The following is a 23,971-nucleotide window of genomic DNA, read 5'->3' as shown; positions in this document are numbered from 1 at the left end:
ATGAATTGTGAATCCCAGAATTCCAATATGCCATTTATTTTGAAATTAAGTTCTGAAAATTTTAAATTTCCGAATAATTCCAAAAATGAAAAGAAAATGTGATTTTGAATTTTTTTGGGTTGAAATTAGAAACCCAATTTCCGATCTGATTGATTAAAAAATCATCCATAACATCCAATTTAAAGCGTGTACGACTAAAACAGAAGTTGAAAATAACTAAAACATTTACAATGATAGAAATGATCTCTTCGGTAAAGCTGAAAGAGAGACTTGCAAGTTGGCTAGTGGTTAACTAATTGCTCCCCTGATTAGGTTTGGATATGGAATTTTACGCCCTAAAGAGATTGAGACCTTCCAAAAGTTGGGCGGTTCTTCTGAGTACCATCCTTAGAGAGGTCAAGGGTTCGATCATTCGCTTGTAAAAAAACCTCTTGGGGAGAGCTTTCTGTAAAAACAGCTACCCGGCTCGAATTGGTGGCCCACTACTACCATTTTTTTTTACCAAAAATAAAAAACTTGAGATTGACCAATTTATCAAGAAATAAACCAAAATGTTAAATAGCAAGGATTATGAATGCCTTCCATGAACATTACAAAGGCGTGCGGAAAAGAATTGCAAATGACACATTCCAAGTAGGAATTTACACATTGCTCTCTCACACCTTTATAGTTTGTAATGCTCATGCGGGCATTCCTAATCCCCCCTATCCAATATTTAGTTGTCCATTCTTGGTCTCAATCCTTGAATCTTGAATCCCTTATCCAAACACAGCCTAAATGAAAGCATGGACTCAAGATTCAATAGTTCAAACGATGCCCAAAATGGATAATGTAATTGAGGTAGATAAAAGATGTTACAAGATAAATTATGGATAGATTTTCTCTGTTTTCTAAGGTGTCAAATATTCAATTTCTGAACAAATGAGAAGGAAATTTAGATTTCAAAACTGCCGAGAGGGGCAGCGAGAACTTCTACAACAACTAAGATGTTATGCTGAGCAGCAGAAGATGTTGCATGCCAAATGGTAAATAAGAGGTTTTATGTAGTCAATCCAATACAACAGCCGCAGGTAGCTGGCTCTTTCATTCATCCAGACATTCTTCTCTCTCGTTCCGTTTTCTTATTCTTTTTCTGCACAACAAAAGAACTCACACAAGTATCTCTTGAAACGACACGAGAGGTATCGTAGGATACAGAGCTGCCTTTCGGCACTATCAGTATATGCATTCAAAGTCTAGTGCAGTTAATTGTACTAGTAGATACATCATGTATAGTGGAAACCAATCGAGTGATGTGGTAACGCCAGCTCACTTTAGATGTTCTTGTCTGAAGTACAAATCATAGCAGCAACTGTACCTATTTTGCCACAGACTCGGCAGGCCTTTCAGATAAATCTTGCAATCCACAAACCATATTTGCGGGTACAGCTATGTCAATCATTTTTGGATATGAGAGTTTTAGATCTGTCAAAAAACATAAATTTGTCTTAATTCAAACCTAAAACGGTTGGATATGTCATAAAACAATGAAACGGCACCTTATAAGTTTAGATGCAATAAGTTTACTTACTTTCCATGATACTTTTAAATCCCTCCTGCAGAAAAGAATTCAAAAATCAAATTAGTTAGATATAGGCAAAAAGTGTTGAACATACCCGTATCATCGACGAAAGATAAAAGTGAATTCATGCTGCGGTTATGGTCAAATGCATGATAAATTCTCTACAGTGGGTACTACTTTATTTAGCTAATAATCTCCAGACGACAGTAGAATCTATATCTCATTGCTTTCCCTTAAACTTCAGCAGAATTCTTTTACAACATCCGAGAAATATTAGTGTTAACCATTCGTAGTAAAATTAAGTGATTGCTTTTAGGCAGAAGCTCCTTCACATTAATATCTGCCCTTGTCAGTACACATCTACGTTAAATGTTAGTCGAACCAGAATATGCAGACATAAAACATTGACGATTAGATTTATTAGGGTAAAAGGAAGTTATTATGTGCTTGTCAACCAGATAGCAGTAGTTACATCTTTCTGAAGAAAATAAAATTTAGTAAATGCAAGGGGTTTGGCAATTTTGACGAAAAACAATTATATACCTCATCTTTTGTGAGCCGAGGATTATAAAGCATCTCCTCCCCCACAGTACTAACCTGCATGTCAAGCAAACAAGTGGCATAACTAGCTACGTAGATTCAACTTGGTATGGAAGAAATAGACAGTAAATAGTTCCTTACAGTGAATCCCTTGTAATCATGAGCAGGATAGATAAATGTATCCTTTGGCAATGTGAAAATCTGGATATGTAAGCACAGAAATATTAGTGGTTTCTCTGTATATAATGTTATGGATCAAACTCATTTATTTCCCATGATATTGAAAGTCAAAGTATACTATCTCGTCACGTGCTTGCCTGTGAATGAACTGAGTTGTAGAGTTGATGTGAACTGCCACCCTGCAAGCAGATTAGAGAATTCAAAACAACGAACTACAACTGCCCTTCACAGTTCCATTTACGAAACAACCCAACTTCAACTACCAAGATGCTGCTAGTTTTTCCTTTTTCCTTTTCATTTTCCTTTTAGTTGATAAAGGGAAGCAGAAATTGTCACAGAGAAGTGACATCATAAAGAGTTCGAAAAGTTTAATCTGTACCTGAAAATCGGTTCTCCCACATCCACGTATGAGTAGTGCATCCCCAGTGAAAGCCATCCTCGGTTGGGGTTGATCAGGCCCATCTCCTGTAACATAGGTAAGACAACCTAATGTATGCCCAGGAGTAGCTCGAACCTGAAACAAAAATAAACATATAAATATACATGTCCAAAAGATGCACACACCAAACACAAAATTAAACTTTCTAATTCCAAATCAGACAATACCAGACAAATTTTGTTTCAGCAGGTTGTTTCTACATGTTGATCTGTTTCGTCATTACACCAAATTTGCACGCAGCAGACCACAACATACACACATAAGATACATATCCACACACACATCACTACTAGGCTACTAGCACATGCACACGCACACAAACACAGATACACAGCCGCACACACACAGATACACAGCCGCACACACACAGATACACAGCCACACACACACACACACACCCAACACAGAGATTCACACATAAAAATAACTTCAATCAGTATATAGCAGACAAATTTTATTTTTACAGTAGGTTATTTCTTTTGGTCATTTTTTACATTTCACCATAGAGGGATGCAGTAGCTCACAACCTATACACACATATAAGCCAAGTACAAAACTGAACTTTTAACATTTGTGAAATGCCACCCTACCATACGGCATTGTTTCTCTATTTTATCAGCTACAGGCAATTAATTTGATAAAGCTGATCTTGGTTATCAAGCCGCTACCAGGTTTGGGTTGAACACTCCAATTTAATCAACCAAGTTTTTACCTTCACGTAGCACATTATCATTCAGTCTGCTTAGTAAGCGTTCATCATTACCATACTGCATTGTTTCTCTATTTTATCAGCTACAGGCAATTAATTTGATAAAGCTGATCTCAGTTTTCAAGCCGCTACCAGGTTTGGGTTAAACACTCCAATTTAATCAACCAAGTTTTTACCTTCACGTAGCACATTATCATTCAGTCTGCTTAGTAAGTGTTCATCATTCTATTGTGAGTTGTTAGTTGTGACAAAAGTTCATCTTACATCAAACTCTAGCAAAAAAAGAACTGCACAAGATGGCATAGGCACTCTTATGCAATGATCACTGGGAAGCATATACCACATGTATAATTATTTCTGGGGCTCGCCTAACAAGCATTACAATAACTCTCCACCTTAAATAATTCTCTAGCTCTCATTAATCTAAAAAGAGGGGAATATAATGGTAAGCTTGTTTATACATTTACTCCTCCAGAAACCATCAGAACCTTCCGATTTGCATGTTACATTGTGCAAGAAACTTAAAACATAAATGAAAATAAACCCAAGTGTTGGCATACCTCCAAAAACAGATCTCCAAAATATATTTTATCGCCGGCTTCAATCAAAAGGTCCGCTTTTGATTTGCTCGCCTTGGAAATGACAGATTTCACACCAGGAAGCTTAGTCTGCCACAACAAATACATATGCACATCAAGCAAAAGCAACAAAAAATGCCAGAGATTGGTAATTCATTTGCCATTGAATTCCATCAAAGAACACAACTTTTACACAAACAGCATCATTCGAAAGGAATTCTTCATTTCATCATTCATGAATAACACAAATGCAGTAACACTAACAAAATAATTAAAAAAAATCGCGAAAAAAGCTCGAAAGTTGGAACCTTGATGAGGCCGGTGCCAGTCACGTGATCAGCATGAACATGAGTGTTCATGGCGTAGATCAACTTCAATCCCAGTTCTTTAACAAGGGAGATATCCCTATCCACCGTCTTGTCCACCGGGTCAATCAGCTGCAAATTCAACCAAATTAAAGACCCACAATTTGCATCATCATCATCATCCTTAATCACAATTAAGACCAAAATTACTACTTTACTAATTAAAATTTACATACAAAAGGGCTGACCAGAGCAGGTTTGTCGGGGTGAGAGACATCGGCGAGCAAGTAAGTGTAGGTGGAGGACTCCTTCTCGAAGAGCTGCCGGAAGAGGAGGCTTGGAAGAAGAACCAGACGACGTCGTATAAGCCATGGTTCGGGAACGGGAAACGAGCTTGGTACGGATTACAGGAGGAGGAGGGAGGGATTTGGGAGAAATGGGATTGAACAAAAGGGAAGACGAGGAGAAGGAGGAGGAGGAGTGAGGGAGAGCGACGAATCTGAGGACGCCGATTCGAAGCATTTGTCTTGAATCGTAGTGGGTGTCAGGAAGTGGTGGACGCAGCGATGAAATCGATTGAGCGATTTGGTGGTTGTGTCTTGTGTGTGTGTGTTTTAAGGGGTATTGATTCGATACGATCAGCGAGGACGGTAATTGGTTTGCGCGCCAATTCCGATGAGGGGAAGTGAAAGCGATGGCTTAACCGAGTTGAGCTGTGTTTTGTGTCCTACTCACTAATAGTGGCCAAAGCATTCCACTTTAATCATTGAATCACCGAATAATTGCGTCACCTACTTATGTTGGACGCTATTTTATGGAATGTTCTTAAAGAGGTTAAACGCTAATCGGTAATGGGTAGAGATCTAGCATTTAAGCATTTAGACAGAGCTTAAATGATTTTTTTTAATTTTAATTAAATTTAAAAAGTTGTTATTAGTACTAAAAAAAAATCTCATTTTTCACTTTTTCACAAGTATTTTTTCTTTTAAATATGAAAGTTTAGAATGCAAATCCAGAATTTTGAAGTGTACGTAACAATTCCTGATTATTTGTATTAAAAGATTGCAACTTTGTGCCTACATTGTCACACCTCGCAACCTTCCTTTTGTGGGGCGCCAAACAGGCCAACATTACCCCAAGCCCAAAATCTCGCTTACGGAAAAGGTTAATCCCCGGCCCAGTTTCCCACCAAAAACCCCAAAAGCCCGATTGCCGGAACCCCCGAGCTTCTGCAACTCAAACAAAAATGGTGGTGGTGGTGCTGCTGCTGCTTCCGCCTCCTTGAATGAAGAAGAAAGCTAGCAACTTGCTCAGAACCATCACCACCTTCAACCCCAAGCACCGCAAAATCATGGACGATTTACCAGAGCGCTACTCTTACAACCCAACTCTCCGCTGGAACGCCGACCTCGAAAGTTACTTCTCCAACGCCTACGGACCCCACCATTTCTCCCGCATCTCCGATGCACTAAAGTACCCCTCTCTCTCCCTCCCTCCCTCTCTGTCTGTCTGTCTGTCTCTCTCTCTCTTCAATTTCAACTGATGCATATCATTTTTCTCATGATTTCTGTTGTTTTTGTTTGTTGGGTTTGATCAGGCGGCCGTCTTGCTACTCCTGCATACGCGTGAACACGCTGAAGTCGACGCCGGATGCAGCCATTGAGAAGCTGAGGACGGTTCTGAAAGAAAAAGGAGCTGACATTTCCAAGTGTGAAGTCGGAGGGATGGACTACGTTCTGTTTGTGAAGGGTTCGGGCCCGCAGGTCATTGATTATAGCTGTGCTGCAGATGGGAAGCCTCCGAAAGAGGTTCTTGTGAGCCGGAAATGTGCCGAGGCAGTTCTTCGAGGTGCCCAGGTTAGCATTTTTCAATTTTCTTTCGAGAAATTATTTGCTTTCGTTACTCAGTGGTGGATGAAGGAGGTTGTTTTGGGGGGTTTTTGACACGTAGGTGTATGTTCCTGGTGTACTGGGTTGCACTGCTTGTGTCGAGAAAGGGGATATTGTGGCGGTTTCAGTTGCGGTTCAGCAGCCCGGTGCTGATGGTGGATGGGTCGTTGGGATCACCCGAGGGACTGTGCCGCAAGGTTCAGAGACAGGTGAGTAGTGTATTTGTTCATGTGTGTGGGATTGAAGACTGGATCACAAAGATTGTGACTTTGCTTAAACGACTGTAGGTTGATAGATGATTCTTTTAAATGATGTTTTAGATCCTTATCATCTTGAACGAAGTGGGCTGTATATCGGCAAAGGAAGAGCAACGCTGTCAAGGGCCGGGATTTTCTGTGTTATGGAAGGGCTTGCTGTGGATATGAGTGTCAGAGTTTTTAATCTCCCTTCTTTACATGGTATGGTTCATATAAGAGTAGAATCCTAGTTCTCTGCTAATGTATATCACGCCACCTGAAGCTGTTGCATTGCTCCTCTAGTATATCAAGTTTTTCAATGAGCTTCAATTCATGCTTTTTTCTCCATTCATTGTTGCATATAATATAATATTACTTTGAAAGTTTAGTGTAGATTTTTACTTTATAGAGTGGAAGATTCTTTATAGTAGCTGACATGGGTCGTTAATGAGGGAACTTTGATTTTCTTTTATCTGATGTCTATCTTTTTGTTTGTTACCTAATTGATGAGTAGTTGCTTGTTCTTTCATGGTTTTGGTTCTATTGTAATAGTTATATAGTTTATTTTGCATTCTGCTATAACTCCATCTTTTGTCTTGGTTTCTAGATGTGCTTGAGGAGGAAATATTTCTTCAAAATCTGCCAAGCATTATTGTTGCTCATGCACTAGGTACCCATTACCATGATCAATCTCCATATGTTGTTCTTTCCTTTTTTAGGATTGTGTCTCATTCTGTCAAAACCACAATAACTACATTAGCTTTTCAGTTTCTGCAAAGTAGTATCTGTATCATGGTTTTTCTTTATTTGTATTATTCATATGATCTTATTATAATTGTGATGGATGCTTCCTTCCATAGGAATCAGCTAGCTGTTACTTACTGCGATCATCTTAGAGCATTTAATGAACTTTTTAATAGGTGATTTTCTTATTACTCCTGTGTTTCTTAGATCCTCAAAAAGGTGAATGCATATTAGACTTGTGTGCTGCACCAGGAGGGAAAACAACTGCAATTGCCCTTCTTATGAAGGATGAAGGAGAAATTGTTGCCGCTGATAGATCTCACAACAAGGTAAACTTCCTAAATCCTAACCAGAGATGTCGTAGAAGAAACAGTGTCTCCCTTTTCCTTCTTTTATGATTCCGGTATTATATTTGAGTCGTGTTGTGGATTCTAGTTCCTTATTAAACTGACTTCCTGCATTTCACATAGGAGGTTAGATTCTAGGTTCCTTATTTAACTCAAATCATGGAAAGATAATATAATTCCACGGATCTGGGATTTTCAATGCCCCTTCTTGGCTTTTTGCCTTAAGGCTTTGGGTTTTACTTACAGTCACAATATTTTTGCAGGTGCAGGGTATTTACAAATTGGCTGCTGAAATTGGCCTGAGATGTATAACACCATATAAACTAGACGCTTTAAAATCTGTTTGTATAATAAACGATTCTGATGATTTTTCTAATCACTCCTGTACTAAGGATAATCATGGTGGAAACATTCAAGGTTCTGACTTGCTAACGTCAGAATTGGAGAATCTTGAATCGGTTACTTAAAGGTTGAATGCTGAGAAGGATTTCAAGAAAAGTGGTAGGTAATCTTCCTCATGTGTGTACATGAGAACAATTTTCATGGATCTGCCCTGTCTTCTGGTTCTGATAGTTGGGAACAAGAACTTGTTGGAATCAGTATGATAGTTCATAATGCTTTTAATTTGTGAACAAGGTCATAAACTATACTTGCAATATTTTTGACCTTATGAATTCTAACTTAATGTTGTGTTTTGGAAGTTCAAACTATATTTTTAAAATTGAAATAGATTCCAGATCCCTGGGCTTGTACTTAAGGTTGAGTTATAGTTTTCATTTTGTTGGAATATATAAGACCTCTGACATCTCGATTTGTGGGTTGGGATTGTGAATCCTACATAGCCTCCCCCCCACCCCCTACCCCGCCCCCTCCTTTCAGGAGTTTCTCTCTCTGAAAACCACCTTTAGGCTTTAGCTTGTGGAATAATGTGAAAAAAATTCTTTAGAACTTGTCTTCTACATGTAGTTTTCTTTTCCACACTGATGCTACAGTTATAGCCAGTTCAATTTTTATTATGTGAATGGCAAATGCTTTTTTCCAATATTAGAGTTGAAATTCTAATCAACTAAATGTTTTAGTTAGCAATGAAAAGGCGAATGAGACAACTTACATTAGCAAAAGCTGCTATCAGGAAGGAAATCTGAAGAAAATGGAATGGCCCAGGAAGAAATCAGAGCGTGGGTGGTACGGTTGAGAAGTCAAAAGGCTTTGCTCCCAAAAGCTTTGATCAAGTTCTTCTGGATGCACCCTGTTCTGCCCTTGGTTTAAGACGTCGACTATTTGCTGGAGAGGTACCATAATCCGATCAAAAAATTACGTGTTTTCAGTAATTTTTTTCTTTTTCTTTTTGTTTATTGGTTGTTCTTATTACTTTTAATGCCTTCTTGTCTTGTTAATGTCTTATGTGCGGATGTATCTACAAGGTATTTTGGTTCAAGTAAGGTATCTTAAGTGTTTGATAAAGTTAGTGGCTTATTCCAGGAAACAATTGAATCCATGAGAAAGCATGCGACATACCAAAGAAGAATGCTTGATCAGGCTGTTCAGCTAGTTCGTCCAGGTGGAGTTCTCGTGTATTCAATGTTAGTAAATATGCCTCCTCTTGTTCATAGTGTTAGTGAGCATTAATTGATAAGAATTCCAGTATGAAAGGTTTCTTGACTTTGATCATAAGTTACATCATTGGTTCATTTTTGGAAGAAGAAAATATGGTTAAATCATTGGTGCTATCTTTTTAAACTGTATATCCGTGTTCATCTCCTTCGCTTTTCTTTATTTTTCTGGTCTTATCTTTTTCTCGTTTGTGGATTTTACATGATTTGAAACAAAATCTCTCCAGGGTAGTCACAAAGTTTTCTTGACAATTTGAGTCTTTGATTGTATATGCAGCTTCAGTCAAGTTGGTCATTTACGAAAGATTGTTTTTGTTTTTTTTTAAGTTTTCAACCTAACCTTCCGTAAATAATTCAGCCAGCAATATGTCAATGGCATATAGTTTGCATTTTAGTGCGCATGGAAGAAACTAATCTTTATACTTGCACTGACATCGCCCTACCATTGAACTGAACTTTCTATATTGTTCTCTTCTCCAGATGCACCATAAATCCCGGAGAGAATGAAGCTGTGGTTCGATATGCTTTGGATACATAAAAATTCCTCTCCTTGGCACCTCAGATTTGGTTCGAATAGTTTATTGGAGGTCTATGCAATTTATTTTTTTGAATTTCTCAAATTTTCCATAACAATGAGGAAGGAAAAACATCACAGCCTCCTAATTTTTTCATTTTCTGTTTACTTTGACCTTCAGCACCCAAGAATTGGAGGACCTGGTCTTGTTGGTCGTTTTGAATTTCCCGATGGATATACAGAGTAAGTTCCTATCTAAGTCCTATGTAATTGTTTACACTCATTAACAAACCTTAAATAAACAGTTGATCTGCTTGGCCTCACAGGGAGTGGCTGAGACCCGGGGAGGAAGAACTCGTTCAGAGGTTTGATCCATCGTCCTCGCTTGATACAATAGGGTTTTTCATAGCCAAGTTCTCTGTTGGATCAAATGAGGCTGACTTACAAAACTCTGCATCTTGACAAGATCAGAAGTTCCGCGTTTGCATACCACAAATAGTCTTAAAACGAATTCAGAGTTCACCTTGCATACAAATACCGCAAGTAGGCTAACTCAAATTCAGAATTCACCTGATGGATTTGTTTTCAGCCAGAATATTCAAGCGGGGGTTGTGATTAAAAACTTATTTCATACACTAGAGAAGAAGACCGATGAATCACAACTATACCTTCTATACGTTTTTGTATTAGAGAAGCAGTTCTTGTTGTACATTGTAATCTTCTGTTAAATAAACTTGATTTGTGTGAAAATCTTGCTCATATTTCCATTTGGTTATCTTTCAAATCCAAGTTGGTGTTAGTTATGTACCGAATTTGCTGATAACAGTAACTCCCTTTGTTTTCAAGTGTGGTCCTCGTGCCGTAAGGTGCAAGGCACAGCCCTTGGAACTTAGCTTAAGTATGCACCTCAAGCTATCATGAGAATAATATTTTGTGCCCACAGATTGTGGTGGTTTTTTGTCTTTTAGTCAACTTTTTTTGCCTAACTCTTAGGTTAAAAAACCTCCAACCATTTGATTGACCTATTTAACTAATCCACTTAAACTGTTAGGGTTTTGTTTATCATTTACAATATGTATACATTAGACAAATCTAGTTACAACTACATGCCCCTGTGCTTTAAATGTTCATTTTTCACCACATGACGAGGTTTCACATAAATATTGACTGAAAATTTACATTTTAGTATCGTTGATGGTTGCCACTTAGTACTACAGTCTAGTGATATTTCTCTTCACTTGTAAGTGAGAGGTCTTAAGTTCGATACTCGCTAAAAGTGAATTTGAATCACATTATTGCTAGCCCATTGTGAGGCTTAGTCCACTTCCCCACCTCTTTAGTGTATAAAATATCGTTTGTTAATATACTTTAGAAAATAACTCGGGAATGCATATATAAGAGACAAGTAAACATCATAAAATACCACATATATCATAAGTCGGGGATGCAATGGGCATGTAATGACGAATAAACAAAATTTTAACGAGGATGAAAAACCACAGTTTTCAGAACTGAAAATAAAAAACTAAAGTAATAAATTGAAAACCACTTTATTGAATATTTAAAGTTTGAATTTGAGGTTTAAGACTGCCCATAAAGCATAACTTGATTGCTAATTTCTTCACGAGAATGCATTCCTCATTGAATTTGAGTAAATAAGACATGCTCCTTCACCACATCAAATGTATTCTTGCACACAAAATCCATACGTATCTACTGACTCCATTTGGGTTGGTACTGTGTTCGGTTTCTAAACTGGTGTAGTCGAAACTAACAGCTATGTAATCTTCATTAGATGGATTCTCTGAATTTATACTCATAATTTCGATATGATAACCAAAATTAACTTCATTAAGTTTCGAATTTTGGTGCTTGCAAGTTTACGAATCAGATGATAGCATGACAAATAAGCATAAATATCATCCCAGAAAGATCGAATCGATTCTAAACATCTTACCAACAAAATTGAAACAAATTCTACATGACATGACATCTAGTTGCATCAAAAGTAACCCTACATGTCAATTATCAATGGCATCTAGACGAATTTAAACAAGTAAGAACCCATTAAGCGCTATGGAAAATCATTGGAACATCACACAAACCCTAATAGCATGGCATCTACAAATAGGAATTCATGGTATCGATGACAAGAAGCTAAAACCCAAGTTAAGTATGATATCTACTCTAACTTGCATCATATCAACTTAATTAAAGCCTAATGATGATCAAGCATCTGAATAAAAATCAAACGCATTACGAATAACAAAAAATACTCAATACAGATGAAAAACTTGATAATAACAATGCCTTGAAGTATTCATCATTAAGCAATATTGTAGCTCTAGAAAGAAGGAAAAAAAAAAAAGAAAGAAGAATAAACTCTAAAGTAGCTCTTAGCCTAGCCTTCTTTTCCAATATGATGTGTTTGATGGTTAAATAATCCAATAAGGAGCAATAATCTCCTGTATAACTGACACACTACGGTTGAAAAGGCCAAGTAAATGACCACTAATATCCTAACTGACTTTTAAGTCCTTATTAAAGAAAAGAAAAGTAAACAGAAATGATAAAAACTATTAATTAAGTATCTCCTAAAATCAATTCATCATATGAACGATTTGACGTTCAAAAGTTTGTAGTGTCATCTTCCTATTGAAATGCATCTGCCTTAGCATAATTAATCAGGGCTTAGCATAACTAATTAGACTTTTGCACCATTAAAATTATTCTATAGATACTTGAAAAGCTCTTTTTTCACTTTTTTTTCTTTTCTTTTTTTGGCATAGTTCCGTAACTGAATACCTAGAAATTATTATGAGGAATTTTTATAAGGAATTTTTATTATTCTCATTCTTGTGTCACTAACAATCAAGGATTTGAAAGAACAAGTATGATTCTTATTCACGCATTTACCAGATAACAACCAAAGAATAGAAAAGGAAAAAATAAAAAAAAATGCTGATGAGTATCTCATACCTGAAAAGTGAAGGTATGAGACCATGGGGGAGGGGTTGTCCATCCCTATACAGAATCCTTCATATCTCTATTCTTTTATATTTCCATTCTTTTTTATGACAAGTAAACGTACCCTAAGACCATCTCCAATGGTGACCTAAAACCTAAAAATATTTAACCCAGAAAATTTAGGTTTTAGCCCAGAAACAGCTTTTCTACTCCAACCCTTCTGGCTTAAAATTTTAGCCCCAGATTATCAAAGAATGAATTAAGGCTATTTTTTTTTTAAATTAATTTTTTTTTAAAAAAAAAAATTTATGTAGACTATCCTAAATTAATTTTATGAACATTTTAACCTAAAAATATTTAAATTCCGATAAATTTTGAAAAATCACTAAATCAATACATGAAAATCAAGATAAACCACATAAACTTAATACCAACGACATTTAATAAACCACATAAATTTAAAAAATAAAAAAGACAATTAATAAACCACATAAACTTAAAAAATAAAAAAAAATAATTAATAAACTATATAAACTTAATACAATCGAAAACTCATAGACTACATAAACTTAATAATGATATTCACCATCTTGACTTGGTGCTAGACTTGGGTGATAGTCTTGAGATGAATCATCATCTTGAAATATACTCTTTGTGGCATTCCTTCGTAAAATTTCCTTTTGCTTACCACGTAAGTATCTCTTCCTCTCTGGAGTGTATTTGTCGAGGTCCTCCATTATCAAATTAGTTTCGTACCTTTCTTGCTCCCTATCCCCTTCTTCCTTCATGGCCAAAAGCATTTGGGCCGATTCTTCTAGCCGACGACACTGAATTTCGTTCATTATTGCCATTTCGCTAGCAAATTGTGCGCGTGTCGGATCTTGGGACTTCCCTTTTCTCTTTGCTTCCTTTTGCTTATCTTTACCCGGGGGCCTTGCAAAAGAAGAAGTTGGAGTCATTTGTTCGACACCTTCATTGTCGGAAAAATTCACACCTTCATTGACATCATTTGGGGGTGGGGCTTCATTATGAAATAATCTTCCACATTGTTGGTTCACATCGGTTCCCCACCTCGGACAATCCTTGAGGATGTTCCAAACATGATGCAACTTAAAAGCTTGATTTTTTGGTGTAGTTCTTGTCTTGTAAATTGCCATTGCTTTGTCACCCTATGCAACAAATATATAAAAACAATTAGTTGCAAAATATTATTATGTACATGACAACCAAAATATCAACAAATAAACTCACAATTTCTGAGGCGCCCCTTCCACTAGCCATGTCAACCATGGCTCTCTTCAAGCTTCCTTTCCACAAAGTGCACGCTTTGTTGATAATCTTCCACCGATCATAAACAACACCAACTTCCCTTCGACTGGTGTTGGAGTTTTCATGGAACTTATCAACGATTTTACCCCATAAAACCTTTCTATTTTGATTGGTGCCGACGGCACCATCTTCGCTAATCGAAATCCATGCCAAACATAAAGCAATATCTTCGTCAAAGGTCCAATTACGACCTCTAACATGCTCTTTTGCCATCTTGAAAATTCTGGAAATGAGAATAAATGGTATAAAGAAAAATTGGAAGAATTGTAGGAGAAAAGTGAGTTTTGTGTGGATGTTTGAACAAATACATAGGTCTTTATAGAGTTTTTGGTTGAATTTTAAGTTAAATAATTTTTTAAAATTACTCTAGCCGTTGAATTTAAATTTGGACCATTAAATCTTTTTTTTTACCGTTATATTTAATTATATTTGATCTAAGCCGTTGGATTCAATAAATACATAAATATAAAACTAAAAAAAAAAAAATTTGAACCTGGACCGTTGGATTAACCAACGGCCCATTTAACGTCACCATTGGATTACAAAAAGTAGCCGTTAGGCTGCTTTTTGCTTTGAAACCTGAGGGAACAGCCCCACGTGGGGTTGTTGTTCGGCTGAAAGTGATCGCGCGTGCAGCGCGTGCGCGAGTCCGGAAGTGGAAATTGGGCTTCACAGCTCCAGTTTCAATCTCAGTTGGTGGGGCCCATTTTGGTTTGTGGCTTAAATCTGGGCTGGTATTTGACCCTCAAATGAGTTTTAGGTTTTAGGTTAATTTTAGGTCATGGGTTGGAGTAGATTTTGGGGGGGGAAAAAAAGGAAAATTTTAGGTTTTAGGTCATTGTTGGAGATGGTCTAAAGGGATGGAAAAAAAAAAACATACCCTAAATGGAAACTACACTGGGTCTATACTTAATTATTCGTTTTAAAGATGGCAGTAAGTTAATATTCTAATAACTGGTGACATGCATGCATATATAGCCAGGAATGGCATACATGGGCGGTTAATTTGGTCCATAAATCAATTCTTTTACATTTCTAGCTAATTATCCCCCCTACATATTCATATATACTTGTATATAATTATTCAATTATCTTCCCACAAGCAATTGTAAGTTATTTCCTTGTACGAGCCTCCAAAACCACCGTGCTGCAATTGTGCATAATCTCCAATACTAGAACCACAATCAACCATCCCTACCATGTCATCATCTCTGAACCAGGCTCCCATTTCGTATAATGGGTCAATCTCCACCATATCTATATCTTCCCACTTTGAGTCAGGGATGCAGATTTCAATTCCATCATGCTCCAACGAAACCTGTCCGTCTGTCGTCATATTATTGGCCTCATCAGCGCCCACTGATGACTGCACTACAAACCCTAGTTTCTCGTTATTCTTCTCCTCCTCCTCCTCCTCCTCCAACTCTTCAAGCAAATCCCGGAGAAGGGCTCCATCAACTTCTGTGACCTCAAAATCTTCGAACTCATCTGTCCCAAGAACAAACTGCATGCTTTCTGAAATATATCGGAGGCCATATATATGTATAATATAAAAATGGAGCTGAAAAGGTGCACAAAGTGAAGAACAACATAAAAAAGCAAGAGCAGATGAGCTTTAAAAACTTGGTGCAACTTAGAATACAACATAATTGATATATATAGTGATAAGGGTAGGCTCCCAGTCGGCACATAGTTTTGCCATATCACGGCGCATAGGATCATTGGCATATCATGGGCCATGATCTTGAAAATAACATGTACCTAATATTGCTAGAATTGGTGCAAACACATATGAGGACCTATAAAGGCTAAAGGCTGAAAAAGGCTAAATAATAACTAGGGTTTTGAAAAAAAATTCTACAAGACGACATATGGCTCCTAATTAGACATATAGACTGCACAAGAAACCGTATCTTTAGATGAAAACCAATCGTGTAAGCCTAAAAGGAAAATAAAGCTACAACTTTATTGGTGTTATTGGTGTGGAACCCATGCACTTTTACCAAATTCAGATTAAGCAAAGAGTTTGCTTTTCTGGTCTCACTGAAATCTTGCTCATTTGCAGATGGAAAAGCGCATTTGGACAGAAGCGGGGCGGGAGGGGATAAGCAGCATGTTCAATGCAGTGTACGTATATCGGTCGTTTTCTATGTGTTTAGTGCATCTGAATTTTGCACATGTTTACATAGTGTTTTTAGGTCTCCTTTTGGTGTCATTTTAGGCTTTTGATTAATTATCACGAGAGTGCATGTACCTGCTGCCTGTTAGTCCATTTGTATAATCTTTCAATTTATTTGTAGGAAAATTTTTTATTTGATCTCTAGTTACTAATGTTCATTGACTGAGACCTTATTAGTTTTCAAATTTAATTGAAGTCCCTAGCATTAATGTGATAATGAATTTACATGTTTATTACATTTTTTTAAATAAAAAATTAATAATTGATTTAGGGTTTTAATACTCATTAAACTCCTAATTAATTTTCAATTCAAACATTTCAAATAAATAAATTAATTAAAATAAGTTTGTACCCCTTAGTTTTTAATAAAAAGATTCTCAATTTTTTTAATCTTAAATGTACCAATTCTAAAATAGACCAATTTGTTATATGTAAAATGTACTATTTTTAAATATAAAATGTACAAATTTTTTATATAAAATGTACCCAATTTTTTAATATAAAATCAATTAAAAAAATTTTCATCCATTTTTAAACTTATATGTGTACATTCTTTTTTCGTTGATTTGAGAATGTATCTATATCAAATTTAAGAAATTTACTAATGTTATTAAGCTTTATATCTTTTTTTTCTATGGTTTGAAGAATGTTTACATGTTTTGGTACAATAATTTTTTTTTTTTGTTAATTTTGATGAATGTACCTATATATACATATACACACACACACACACACACACACACAAACACATGCGAGCGCGCGCACACACACACAATGTAATAGAGATTATAATTTATATTTTATTATTTTTAATCCCACAAATTATGGGTTATATTTAAAATCTCATTAATATAAACAAATACAAATTTTAATTTTTAATTTTTAATTTAAAAACTATTACATTAATGTTAGGGACTTCGATCAAAAACTAAAAACAGAAAAGGTTTCAATCAAAGAATATTGATAGCTAAGGACCGCATCCAAAGTGTCCCTTATTTGTGTTTTTACTTTTTGATTAACTTGTTTGTTTAATAAAAAAAAAAAAAAAAAAAAAGGATAGCACGCTAATTATAAGTGAATTACAAGGTAAAACCAAGGGAAATTTTTTGAAATGTCCTATGAACTTGTACGCAATTTTCAATTTGTCATATAAACTAAATTTTAAGGAATTTGCCATATCAACTTTTTGAAATCATTAATTTGTCATCTCTCCCTATCTCCATTAAGTTTTACATCAAATGTTTAGGGTTATTTCAATCATTCTAATACCTTACTTCCCTTTTATTAAGTTGCATTCGACAACAAACTCTAGGGTTTCTAAAGCAACAAAACAGGCTATTGATACACATATATGTTCTTAGAGTTTTAGTCCAAAAAGGGGACCAACAGCTATTGAGTGTTTTGAATTGAAGATGGCTCAAGAAAGGTAAAAATTTAAGTGTTTGTACTAAAGAAAAGTAAAAAAAACTTGTGAAAAGATGTTAAAATGACCTAAATAACCCTGAACACAAGTCTCACACATAACTTATATTGGATGAAAAACTTAATTAATGATTTTGTAAAGTTGGTATGACAAATTGCTTAAAATTTTAGTTTATATGACAAATTGAAAAATATGAACAAGTTCATATGATATTTCAAAATATTTCCGTAAAAACAATGATTCAAATTCAATAATATTACCCTTTATTCTAAGATTGATGTTATTAGCACTCCAAAAATCTCATTGTGCACTCTAAGTTTTTTATATTTAGAAAGAAAAATACACTTATAAGGAGTATGCAATGAGATTTTTGAAGTGTTAAGCACTTCAAAAATCTCATTGTGCACTCTAAATTTTTTATATTTAGAAAAGAAAATACACTTACGAAGAGTATACAATCAGATTTTTGAACTGCTAATAAGAGCACCTTATTCTAAATCTTTTCTTTTTCTTTCCATTTTTTTATGAAATGAATTTTTGTATCAATAGGTTTATGTCTTTCCTGGTTCGGTGTAGCTTTTTTAATTTAATAAAAATTCTCCTCGTGGCTTGATTTTTCAAAAAAAAAAAAAAAAACCTCAATATTAATTAAAAATACATACTCTTTTTACTAGGGATGGCAACGGTTTTGTTTGGGGATGGAAATGCTATATTCATCCCCATAACCACGAAAATTAACCATATTCATAACTGCAAATTAATTATCGGGGATTATCCATAACCATATTTACCGAGTAACGGATTTTCAATCGGTTATCGGTTATATCCATTTTCGTCAATATATATATATATATTTATCCAATTGATGCACTATAAATTTTAGTAGATACTAATTCCATCATTAAATAGCAACATCCAATTACAAAAAACATAACAATATCTATTTTAAGTTGTTCATGATAAGCCAATATGATAAATTGGTCCAATGAAAAGGAAAAAGAGGACAAAAGCAAATGCGAAAGAAAGACAAAACAAATTGATTTAACGAATTAATTTCTTGACAGTGAGATTCTTGAAGAGAGATGAATCTAATAAACTTGGAACATGTGATAATTGATATATAAAATGATTCAATGAATTAATTTGGTTGAGTATAATAATAACAGTGTTGAATTGATGAGGTTGTTGGTATGCCCCATGCATGATGTTTGGTGCATAATAAAGATAGTATAGGGTTTGATGCATGCATAATGAATTAGTATAGGGAGGGTTCAGTAAATTGAATAAAATTATATTATACATCAAATATGTATATATGTATATATACACACACACACACACAATATATTCGGGTCGGATTTGGGGACGGATATGGATTGGGGACCCCTATAACCATATCCAAAATCATAACCTAATAAAGTTCATGGTTTTTCCCCATATCCATACCATACCTGAATTTTCATATCCAAATCCAATCCATTCGGACGGTTATCCATTGTTATTGGGTTTAACGGTTAGAAATGCCATCCCTACTTTTTACAGAAGATTTATTTTATAATTTTTTTTAACAAGCGATAGTATATATCCATACTAAGGTGGTAAGGAAGTGGGCTAAGCCTTACAATAAGCTTGTCATAATGATGTGGTTCAAATTTAGCTTTGGCAAGAATCAAATATGAGCCATCTTATTTACAAGTGAAGAAGAATGTCACTATACCGTAGTATTAAGTGACTTATTTTATTAATTTGGATGTAAAGTTTAATTACGAGTATAAACACGAATGACCAACATAAGAAATATGACCAATATGTACATTTTTTCCAAGGAAAAAAAGTTAATGAAAACATTTATCTCCTTCAAGGATATTATATATTTTGTCTAATCAAAATGTCTCAATGCATACACATCCTTATTTGGATATATACTGTACTACTAATACTATACTATAAAGTATTACCTACTGGTTTTTTTACAGCAAAGGTTGGGAATCATACTTTGATGTGGAGGTTGCATAAGTTTAAGAGAACATTTGCTTTTCTCAAGCATGGCAAACAAATAGGCATCTACCACATTCAGTAATATTTCCACCAAAAGATAGGTATGGAATTTGATTGATTGCCAAACTAATGAGATCTGGAACCCTACCGTACATCTGTCTTGTTTTTTTTTATAAATGAATTTGTTACCTCTTATAGAAAGATCACATTGTATAAATTACCATGCCAGAATATGTTTCCCTTTCATGTGAAAGATCACGTTTCACAAAATACCATGCCAGAATATGTTCCTTTTCGCAGAAAGACCACAGTTTATAAAACACTAAGCTAGAGGATACTAGATAGGAATAGAAACCGAGACCATGTCCAATTATGCTCTATATTTTATAGCAAAGTAATTAGAATTATCAAAAAATTATGGGATAATTTTTGCTCACCACCATTTAGTGTGGTGTATGAACACCATCCTATATTATCACCGTTAAATGAGTTTGAATTTCGAGATTCGTGTAGTATTTCCAAAGAGTACGATGTGTTTTTTTTTCTTTGTTGTTTTGAAAAATGTTCAAAGCAAACATACGTTGTATCCAATTGTCAACTTTGTACCCCATCCTATAATATTTAGAATACCACATACCTGTAATTTCAGCATTAGCTGAATTGCACATATTAATAAGTATCTTAATTAAGCGAACCCTTTAGCCAAACGTTACATTTCCTGTGACGTTCTTAGATTTTACTTCAGTTCAGTTGTGCAGGGCTCTGCAATCTGCATAGAGTAAATTTCCAGAATATGAAGTTGTATCTCAAAGTCAACCAGCTGAGTGCTCCCCTGTTCATTGCATGATGAAGTTTGGGCATTGACGACAGGAGAGAGAAGAAAAAAAATAAACTGAGGATAATCAGGCTTTGACTACTGCGGTTTAATGGAAGTAGGACGAAGTTATTGCTCTCAGTATAATTAACTAACTTGCATTTGAGGTTTCCTAACCATGAAGTTGTGTCCAAGTCAATCAGCTGAGGCTAATCAGGCTTTGATTACTGATTATGCATGGTTTCTCTCCGAAGCAACGTTTTTTTAAGGATAATCAGGCTTTGATTAAGGGAACTTTAACGAAAAACTCTTGGTACTGTTCATTTAACAAAAAACCACATTTTTATATTAAAAAGTCAATCCTAGTAATATTCACTTTACCATTTATTTTGTCTTTATCGTTAAAACTCAAAGTTTTCAAACATTTTTTCTTAATTTTCCTTTTGATGGGAACTTTAACGAAAAGTTCCCGGTACTATTCACTTTAACAAAAAGTCACATTTTTACACAAAAAAAATCAATTCTGATACTATTTACTTTACCCTTTATTGCTGGCATGGTTTTTCTGAAGTAATAACAATTTCAATGAGAAAAGTCAATTTTTTGTCACAGAAGCAGAATTTTATTGGGTTAATTAGGACAAATATATATATATATATATATATATATATATATCATTGTACCAAGTTCCAACCTGTAATTTTATTGTAGCCTAATCACATTTCATCAACAAGAGGCTTTAAGTTTACTACTTTTTTTTTTCACTTTTTTTTTTTTGTCTTTGACTTTATGATTTCTTCATACACAATATTCAGCAAGGGAGTAATTTGCAAGTAGCTAGCCCAATGAATTTAGACTGCCATTGAATAATGCATGACTACATTCAGTTTCCTGTTTTTAACTCTCCCCTCAGTCTTTCTATAAAACCCTACATGTTATTGATGCCTAGTAAGTACCTCAGAAGCTCCTACCTTTCCCTACAATAAAAATACATCATTTGATTTCCTCATTATTCAGTTATGGCCATGAAGTTGATGAACATTTTCTTTACTCTCCTAGCAGCAATGGCCGTTGCTGCAGCTGCAAATATAGACACTGATTATATCGAAGACGGGGAAATGCAAAGGAGTACTACTGAAGCAGCATTGCCTGAAATACCAGATGAAGCAAAAGCAACTACTTCTTTAAGAGGAGTGAGCCGTTTTCTTGCTCAAAAGAATCTACTCGCGAATGCGAGTTGCGACAGGTTTCCCCTGGTTTGTCATCTGAGGAACAGTCTGGGGCATGACTGCTGCAACGACAAATGTGTTGAGGTGAAGACTGATCGATTCAACTGCGGGACGTGCGGCCACAAATGCAAGTACACTGAGATTTGTTGCAAGGGCAAGTGCATCAACGCATAATTGACAAGATGCATTGTGGTGGGTGCAACAAGAGGTGCAACAAGGGCGAGTGTGTTTATGGGATGTGCAATTATGCATGATTTAACTCTGCTGCTATACTTATACTCTGATTACACTACATTATGACAAATTATACATAAATAAAAGAAATACAAATTATGCATAAATTTATTGTTCTTGTGAAATGCTTGCCCATGCTTCTGTATCCTGTATCCTTTTTACTGTTGGAGTTACCATACCTATTACGCGCGTGAGAGAGTGACCATTAAGAGCCTAGGAGTGTTCATCTTAACTACATATATACCTAGACTATTTTTGTTTCGATAAACTCTTTATCATACCTTTGAACATATGAACATATCGTATCTTTAAGCAACCCACGTTGCTAAATCCAAATTCATGGGCTGAACTTCTAAGCAGTGAAACAATGCTTGGATGGCTGATCAGCTTGATGGGTATCCACAGTTTCTCCATGTCCCCTTCTTTCCCTACAAGCATTGGTACATAACCTTTTCGAACTCTCTCTCTCTCTCCTCCATTGTTTCACTGCAGCTTGTCCTCCCATAACCTTCCAGCTAGCCTCTCATCTTAATAATAATAACAATAATCTCCAATTCCTCTCAGGTCTTGAGCTTATTGTGTGTCTGTTTTTTTGGTCATGATTTGATTGTGTTGTCTTGGATATACATGTTACACATAAGCAAGTGCCATGTTAGCAATTGCTCATGTCATAAGATAACTTTGGAATGTTGTATATGTAAACATGAAAATCCTGTGACAAATGACAAGAGAACACGTGTACAAAATAATATTTGTATGAATGTAATTGTAGGGTTACAATCTCTTTACAACTTGACCTCGGTTTCGATCTCCGAAATTTAAAGTGTGTAGTGTTGTTGATCAAAGGGTCGCGATGACTTGATCTTGGATGAACGGATGCTGCAAGGTTTTGGTTCTTGTCAAAGGAGGAATTGGCATGTGTAGGCGTTTGAGTGCTTAAGAGCTTCAGAGTTTCAAAGCTTCAACGTTTGGGCATGAATGATTTTTCTTTGGATCCTTTCTTTAACTTGGAGCCTCGTATTTATAGACTTTCTAAGTCTTGCCTACGAATGGATTTGGCCTTGATTAATTGACGAAAGAATCAGGACTCGATTTGTGGGCCGGTTCGTGATTTGACTCCATTAATTAACATTTGATTTAATTAATTATAATCAAATAATTCATTTTCGCCAGGTGTTGACACATGCCCTTTTTTATGACTCATCCGATTTTGATGAGTCACATCCATGTGTACGATTTGTCAGACACATGGTGCATGCCACGTATGCTTTGAATGTCGAAACTTTAATGTGTAGTGAACATTTATTTCACCGAAATTTCGATGTCTACAGTATATAAAGACTTTCCCTCTCTTACTTTAGTGAGTCGGTTAACATTTTGTAACAAACTGAATATTGAGAAATACAATTGTGTTGTCTTTTCTTCCTCTGTAAGATTCATCCTTTCTTCTTGAATGTCTAATTTCAGCAATTCATACAAGCATGTCAAGATTGTTGAGATGTTACACATATGGTTTTTATTGCATGAAGGGTTTTTATCACAAACGGTCATTGAAATTCACCCATCCCATCAAGATGGTCCTTAAAATTGAAAATCAATCAATGTAGTCCTTGAAATTGAATTTCGCAAATCAATGTGGTTCTTCCATCATAATTCCGTTAAAAATTATGTTAAGTGCTGATGTGTCAAGTAATTGGGTCCCAACCATGGCACGTATAAATGGGCCAACTGTGCTCTTCTGAGAGCAAGATCGATCATTGCACATGAAGGGATGACAGCATTCCTCATGAACGGGCACCAACCAGAGTACTTATCCGTTAGGGAAGCCTTTAATGTCTTTAATACCTCTTAATTATGGACCACACAATATGCAAGGCCGTAGAAGTTTGGTGGTCTTTGAAAATTACTGTTGTTTCTCAAATTAGGTAGATTTTTGGGTGTCTCCTCAATATATCCTCATCTTTTTATATTTCACTTAACTTTGTCACGTTATATGATAAAAAATAGAAAACAATGGCGATATATTCCCGATTGTATGCTAGAATTTCCACTCGGATTGTGCATGAAAATTCAAATACAGGATATATACATCAGTTTTATCCCTAAAATTTGGAAATCATGAGTATTATTGTTGATTGACATA

General features: G+C 35.4%; 2 protein-coding genes and 1 pseudogene across 2 annotated transcripts; 2 read left to right on the top strand and 1 right to left on the bottom strand.

The window, feature by feature from the left end:
- Positions 1–1,023: 1,023 nt before the first annotated feature.
- Positions 1,024–5,055, bottom strand: LOC103947419 (persulfide dioxygenase ETHE1 homolog, mitochondrial). Its single transcript, XM_009358328.3, is given in 10 exon segments — positions 1,024–1,464; positions 1,571–1,595; positions 2,105–2,158; positions 2,243–2,302; positions 2,419–2,460; positions 2,661–2,795; positions 3,990–4,097; positions 4,316–4,444; positions 4,561–4,647; positions 4,649–5,055. Coding segments are annotated over 10 exon segments (933 nt in total). The 5' UTR covers positions 4,835–5,055; the 3' UTR covers positions 1,024–1,357.
- Positions 5,056–5,528: 473 nt separating this feature from the next.
- LOC103947420 lies at positions 5,529–10,439 on the top strand (annotated as a pseudogene).
- A 10,575-nt stretch (positions 10,440–21,014) lies between these two features.
- LOC125474152 (stigma-specific STIG1-like protein 2) lies at positions 21,015–22,789 on the top strand. The gene has a single exon (XM_048577595.1). It carries the CDS (start codon positions 21,385–21,387, stop codon positions 21,766–21,768), a length of 384 nt encoding a protein of 127 aa, XP_048433552.1. The 5' UTR covers positions 21,015–21,384; the 3' UTR covers positions 21,769–22,789.
- Positions 22,790–23,971: the final 1,182 nt, after the last annotated feature.

This window comes from the organism of the source record quoted next, unplaced genomic scaffold, assembly GCF_019419815.1.
Source record: "Pyrus x bretschneideri cultivar Hongxiangsu unplaced genomic scaffold, Pyrus_bretschneideri_v1 Contig12, whole genome shotgun sequence".
NCBI classification, from domain to species: Eukaryota; Viridiplantae; Streptophyta; class Magnoliopsida; order Rosales; family Rosaceae; genus Pyrus; species Pyrus x bretschneideri.
Note: the sequence above shows the minus strand (reverse complement) of the source record. Positions and strands in the feature narration are given on the sequence as shown.